Raw genomic sequence first — 7576 nt, 5'->3', positions numbered from 1 at the left:
AGATGTGTATAAGATTACTGACTTATAAGTCACTGACTCTCAATCAACCCGCATACATTAATCAACTTCTTCCCAAATATGTGCCTGGCCGTTCCCTACGTTCATCTGATCTCAATTTAATTTCTGTCCCTCGCACCAACACAAAGACCTTCGGACACAGATCATTTTCATTTGCTGCAGCCACACTCTGGAACGCACTACCACTTCACATTAAAAAATCAACATCAATTGCTTTATTTAAAAAATCTCTCAAAACGCACTTATTCCAACAATAACATGAAGCGCCACGGATAATTACTTCGGTTTTTTAAATGGCGCTATATAAGTTCTTACCTTATTATTATTATTATTATTATTATTATTATTATTATTATTATTATTATTATTATTATTATTATTATTATTATTATTATTATTATATATTTCGTTTTATCTATTTGAAACAAACGAATGTACATTATTATGCATTTACATGTAAAAAAAATAACCAAAGGATATTATTGTCGATGCTTATATTATTGAAGAAGAGGAAGAAGAAGAATGTTAATATACTGCCAAATCAGTCGATTGTTATTATATGCTTTATGTTTCGTTGTATATCATGTCTATGCCTATGTTCTTAAATTATTGATTGATTGATTAATTGATTTGAAGTAGGAAGTATATAGACGCCACAAAAAAAATCACATTATTGATGCCCCGTCCGGCACTCAACATTTCCGACCGACGCTGACAGGCTGCCCACCGGCATTGTTTTTTCAATGATACTGTGTATTACTAAGTTTAGAAACATTTTTAAAAAAATAACAAAAGAAATAAAAATAAATAAATACATCGCCCTAATATCAAGAACTTTAACTGTAAACGCCCTTCATTTAGAAGATAACAATAGAAATACACGTTTCCGTGGTTACGATAGGGCCAAAACATGCCTATTCGTGCAGAACGGAGTGTGTGCCGATTGATGAAGCACCCAAAGCGAATTCACCAATTGATTAAAATTTCAACCTGGTTTAACGAGCCATAATACTGTTACACACAAAGGTTAATGTTCATAATCAATGTATGAATTAAGCTTATTTAAAATAATTAATACACAAAAAACAACACGTCGTATAGGCCATGGCCACAGACCCTATTATATAGGCCTATATATAGGCGAACAACTCCATTCCTGAATTGGCAGGGTACAAGGACTTCGTTTCTGATAATATTCATTCTTGACTTGGCGGCGTAGAAAACTGTGTGTCTTTATTCTCCCAAGAGTATCATTGGACCCTACTTGCGGGAACGTTTCTCACTGAATTAATTGTTACTAGGCAACTTAGTACTGGCAGCTTGATACCTATTTAAAGCAATTTACTTGATTTCATGCCTAGATTAAACGCGTTATTTCCAAGTATAATGTTTTTCAGTCGTTTACACCTAATTAATGATAACTCTGATGAAATTACTTTATTTTAATTATTATTAATTACCACTATTTGATACGAGCAATAATAGGCCTACTTATATCATCGTGTTTGTTTATGAGGTAAATTAAGTTATTTAAATACGGTAACCAATCAATCACTTTTTTTTTCTGGAACGTATAATCGTCTTGTAATAGGTACGCTTGTTATCATACATATATAATTATAATGCAGGATTAATTAATTATATTATATACTTATTCCAAAATACAAATCAAGATTCTTAATAAGTTACAGTTATAGTTAACTTAAATTTCTTCCAAGTAATAAAGATTCAACTTAGAATATTTTGCAGGATAAAATGAATGTAAAACACTTCTTAACTAAAAATTATGCTATTAAAACTACTCCGTAAAACAATCAATCTTAATAATAATGTACTAAATTACATATTTAAACGGTATTATGTTCTTCTAAGTAGGAGTAAAAACAAACAATACGTTTTTATTTACTCTTTATTTCATCAATTCGATTTTATGACGGATGATTTCATTGTACAGTACGGCCACGTTGCACTGTATGTGAAGTAATCTAATTCACGCATTCATTACACTACTCGGCGTTCCATACAATAACCCTTATTTCGGAATTGCATTGAATATCTCGCGGCCGGACTGGTGCGCGGCCGAACCGGAAAATAGTATTGAGATTGTAAAGTAATGACCCAAAATTACACTGAAATACCCTTATTTCAAATTATAGTATTTGGGATAATAGTGAGTAATAAGTGAATTATGAAGGAGTGAACTTTGAAGAAAGGGTACATCAACCGTTAACTTTAATCAAGAAGGGTTGCAAATGAATAAGAATAATCTGTACCTTAAGGTTATTTCATTTTAAAGAACAATAGGCTTAATAAAACAGTAAAGCAAAAAATAGTTGTTCACTGTCTGTCGTTTGTACTTGTCATTGTGCATGACGTTTTAGGTAACTTTTACAGATTATCTTTAAAGGTGAGTTACTGTTAGATCTTAGGCCACTAATAGATTACTGGATTTCTATCATATTACGGTATATAATATCAGTAGAAATAAAAATAGTAATAAGTACTTAGGGATCGGATTCATCAAGCGCAAACTCGGTGGCCGATTTCATCTCCCGGAGAATGCATTACTTTTTTTCTGAATAAACTAAAAAGAAACATAAACTTAAGAAAAAAAAAGAAAAGAAAAGAAAAAGACAGAAAAAAATGATAATAATATTTTTTTTTTCTCTCTTCCCTCCCATTCCCCTTTCCTATCCTTTTCCTCTCTTTTTTCTTTTCTCTTCCCCTCTCTCTCCTCCTCCTCCTCCTCCTATCTCTTTCCTCTTTTTCTTCCCCCTCTTCATCCCCTTCCTCTTCTCTTTTCTTTTCCAACAAATTTATTTATGAAAACATATTATAGATTTTGTTACGTTCTTCCCATGCTTTAATAATATTTGTTAAATATTTTTAAAGATTTTTCCTGCCATTTCATAATTAAAATGAGTTAAAATTGGGTTTGTTATAATTTGGTGTTCATAATGAATTTCAAGATCATCTAGAAAAAAGTGATACTTAAGTTCAGGGGAACCCGAAATAAATAAGTTACAAACTAGATTTAGGTCATTGTGGTATAATTGTGAGCAAACATCAATTCGTATTATTTCTCCTGACGCAAAGCGCCATAGGAATAATAATAATCATTTGATTAAATATCTGTCTCTTATACACATCTAGATCAGATATGTATATATATATATAAATCTTGTGATAGGCCTGCTAGGCTTCAGTAGTTGCCGAGATAGGCGTAACGCCTGTCGATTCGGCTTCGGTTTTGTCATCTTTTCTGTTGCCTTTGTCAAAATATTTGTTATAAAATTTCTTAACCGCCAATTTAAAATCATTAAACTTGAAAGCATAAATAATGGGATTAATCATGAGATTAACGGCATCGAGGATAACTGTAATCTCGTGAGCAACTGAAGAGTTGAACTCGAAACACCGGCAGATTGTGTACGACAGATAGAGAACGTAGTTGGGGGTCCAGCAAAGCAAAAATGCTATGGCGACGAACAGTAACGTGTACGTTAGGCTACGCTGGGCCGTCTGTAAATACTTTGATCCACTACGGCCTGGTGTAGCTTTAGAACCACCACGTCTCAATCTATAGTAAAATGATTTTAAAATGTAGGTGTAGCAGACGACCATGATCAGAGACGGTATTAGCCAAGAAATGATAAAAATGAAAAGACCCGATGCTAATTGTGATGTCGGGCTACGGTAATCAAAGTAACACTTCCCTGCATTATTCGTGTCGCCAAGAATTGCGAGGTGGCAGGCGATTGCAATACCGACAATGTGAGGGATTACAAGGTAAAGTTTGTTCCTCTTCCCGTTGATCTTTTCTCTGTACGTCATTGGATGAACTACAGCAATGTAGCGTTCTATGGTCAAGATGACGAGATTGTATGTTGACGCAAATGCAAATGACCAGAAGATGGAACGCGTTTTGCAGAATATTGTACCGCGGAGTCCGTCTGGTGTTTCGTTGGTGTAGTAGACTAGAAACAAACAGCTCGCAATGACATCAATTACCGACTGGTGCAGAAGAAGCAAGTGGGTGAAGGATTTCTTGTGGATCTTGGCCCATAGAAATATCATCATTACGAAGACGTTGGAAAAGATACCAATGAGACCGACGATGTAGCGCACTGATATTATAATTAAATGTTCTGTATGGTTATCTTCTTCTTCTGGTGTTGATGTCATAACTCTACAAAAGCAAAATATAAAGAATTAAAATGAACGCTAAAAATTGCACCTCATTATTAATATTTTAAATAATATCATTATGTATTATCATGTATCATTTTCACATCATTTATTATTAACGTCATCATTATATTTATTATTATTATTATTATTATTATTATTATTATTATTATTATTATCATTTTATTATCCATCATTATCAATATTATTATGTATTATCATTAAGTATTATTAATATCATATATATTTATATTTTTTGTTTTGTTTTCGTGAACAATGGCTTTTGTTTTAGTCTTCTCATTGGTCAGTTTATCCATCCAATCACCATCCTGCAGCTTGTGTTTTAGCCTTTCACCCATTGGTCAGTTTACCACCATCCAGCCTCTCTACCCAAACATATAAGTATTTCCCTGTTTGGAGTGTCTGATATTATTCTCCTGAAGACGATTGAAGCATCTCAATCGAAACGTCGAGATTTTCTCAACAACAGTTCTTTTCAGAACTACTTACGTGGTGTACCGCAAGCTTCAACATATATATTATTTCTTCGTCATGCAAACCTTTAAGCAATACTTTATTATTAATATCATTATGTAAAGCTTTCCAGCTTTCTTAAAGTCACTAAAGCTCACTTCATTGTGGCAAATACAGTTTGTCTTGAATAATGAAATTAATGAGAAACCAAAATTAAGACACCAGACTCATTTAATTTTCACAAATATGTTTCTACTGTTGTGAAGATCGTAATCAGTGTAAAAAAAAAACCTTCTCATATGAATCAATCCTAACTTAGAAGATACGAGGTAAAAACAAAAATAAGTGGTATATGTAATCTCGTATGTGTGATTGAGAGTATTTAAAAAAAAATATGATTGAGCTCAATCGGATCATGTTAAAAATCATTTTGACATTTTGACCTATGAACTATGGCCTTTCCCTTATAAATTAATTGTAAAATATTTAGATTTAGAATGTCACATGAGTTCCTGTAAAATTGGAGCTCAATCCGATTAGGGGTATTATTTACACACTAACTCCATGACTGGACCATGAAAACCTGACCTTTGTTCATTAAGCCGGGTACTTACTGCACAAGACGATCGTCGGCCGTCGCGATTCTACGGAGAACGCAACGACGCGCGCGCAACGTATCGTTTTAATTGATTCGTCGACGTATGACGCAGTGAGTGTACGACTTTAGATAATATTAGAGCACCATTTCAACAACTGAGCTGTTATATACGGTACTTGTTTTTTAGATGTTTAATCATTGTATTTTTACTACTAATGATCAGTGATTCTTGTATTATACACATGAAGAGACAAATAAGCGGGGACTTACTGAAAAATATAAAATTGTTGAAGGTAGAGTTTTTTAAAGGTTCGACTATCTCTCTAAAGACGATCAGCGTGTGCATATTGGTGATTGCTACTCACTTTTGTTGGAGGTTCATGATTATTGGTGGCTAGCTTTAAGATGTCTATTTAAAGTTGGACAATGCTGTCTGAATACGGCCGAACCTGTCTTTCCCACAGAGGACTTGGGACATTTGAGGCTACTTTTAAGCTGTTCTGATAGACAAAACGCTTTCCACCGTGTTTTACCTATGATCGTCCTTGCATATCGTAGAGGATATCCGTAACACAGAAAGTTATAATTTGTCTAAGTTGATAAACATATGTGAGCTTGTTGAGATTAACAATCGAAGGGTCAAACAATAAAGATCCCGTATACAACAACATTTCAACCTATTTATTGAAATTTCGAATATTTTGTTATACTATTGAGTTAGGGTTAAGGTTAACCTTAAACTATAAGAGTATTTCTAAATGTTGATTTTATATTCAGGATAGTAAACTATAATATTGTATATAACTTAATTGCACATAGTAATATCCGGTGTAAACCAATAGGCCTACCTACAACAACATGACCCCAAATTGAAAGACTGATTGTCCTTTGCATTGTCTAATATATATTGAAGTGATATCATACCATTGCTAACTTATGAATGGTTAAAAAACTTGCATTATTGATTATTATAATTGTTTTTGTCAATGTCAATATGGTATAATAATGCTTTATTGTGACTGGTTTAAGCAGGGCACTCAATTGCCTCGGCCGACGCGATTCTAGAGAACGCAACACCACGACGCGCGCACAACGGATCATTATTAATGACGATCCGTTATTTGACAATCAGCAGACGGCGACGCTCTCTGGGAGTGGAGTTAGGTTCGTCAGCCGATGGTCATACGACACAGTGCGAATCCGGCTTAGTTTAACACAGGACATATTATCTTCCGTATCGAAAACTAAAAACGATCGTAAACGTCATTGTACTTTGAGAATAAGGTATAATCTTTCGGAATTTGGTCGCTGTTTTGTTTTTGCTACATTATGTTATCATAAATTCGACTGGACTAAAATGTGAACCACTGATTTGAGTCATGCGTCGAAACAAATACCGTACGCTATGGCATATAAAATATATCTTTTAAAATTTCTGTGCATTGGTGTTTGTAATTTTTTTTAAAGATCTATGTAATTTTTTATGTGTATTGTAATCATAAAGAGCGAGCCGTTGTAAATGTGTTTGTCACCTGTTGGCTCGCTTCCACCGCTACTGTACATTTGTGTGGCATGCCAAGTATAGCCATGATGGCAGCAAATGACCATATATAGGCACATCATGGCTATAGGCATACAACAGTTTTTTTTTTGTTTTTTTTTCCTTTTTTTTCTTTTGTCAAAAATATGTGATTATCTAGACAGAGCTAAAACCAATGAAATTCATGCAGGAGCGTTATTGATTTAAATTTAATAGTTCGGCACTATTGTTAGGATTTCCCATATCGCTATTTTAAATACCGTAAATACTAGAATAAGGGCAGCTCTCAAGCAAGCGCTGCACCAAACCTGATTTTTTTTCAAGATAAGCGGCTCTTATGTCGAGAGTATATATTACCCTGTTGGTAATAAAACACTTCAGAAACAGGGTTTTTTAAATACAATGTATACGGTATTAATCGAGAAACAGCAGGCAGAATGATGTACACAATAGGTCACTTGCTGCCACTATTTGTTTTACCCTTTCTTCCAAAAGGAAGCCATGTGCATTGCCTCGTATCCTTTTCATTCATACCGTATTTGTTTTTGTTCAAAGATTGAGGCTTTGGGTATTTAGAAATACATAACTCTTATATTTCCTGGTTTCGAATCTTGAATACATTGTTTTGGCCTCTAAAAAATACCAAAGCAGTAACAGAACATGTAAAAAGTAATACAACCAGATCTAACCACCATTTTTTATGGTACCGTCAACATTCTGTATTTTGCTATTTAATGCAATATTATATATATATATAT

At 33.7% G+C, this 7576-nt stretch overlaps 1 protein-coding gene across 3 annotated transcripts in view; it reads right to left on the bottom strand.

Annotated features, from left to right (window-relative positions):
- Positions 1 to 3182: 3182 nt before the first annotated feature.
- LOC117102066 (mu-type opioid receptor-like) overlaps positions 3183 to 7576 on the bottom strand; it is a 4885-nt gene continuing 491 nt past the window's right edge. The window contains exons 1-2 of one of the 3 annotated variants that reach the window (XM_033242285.1): positions 5644 to 6137; positions 3183 to 4207 (exon numbers count right to left, since the gene is read on the bottom strand). In XM_033242285.1, coding sequence (XP_033098176.1) covers positions 3214 to 4207; positions 5644 to 5660 — 1011 coding nt within the window. In that variant the 5' untranslated portion in view covers positions 5661 to 6137 and the 3' untranslated portion in view covers positions 3183 to 3213. Of the gene's footprint in view, positions 4208 to 5548; positions 6138 to 7576 lie in introns of those variants that run through there. The other 2 variants (XM_033242286.1, XM_033242284.1) reach the window with 2 other exon arrangements.

Source organism: Anneissia japonica, unplaced genomic scaffold (assembly GCF_011630105.1).
Source record: "Anneissia japonica isolate Jap-2015-1 unplaced genomic scaffold, ASM1163010v1 scaffold997_len2565447_cov190, whole genome shotgun sequence".
In the NCBI taxonomy this organism is placed as follows: Eukaryota; Metazoa; Echinodermata; class Crinoidea; order Comatulida; family Comatulidae; genus Anneissia; species Anneissia japonica.
This window is presented reverse-complemented; position numbering and strand designations above follow the sequence as displayed.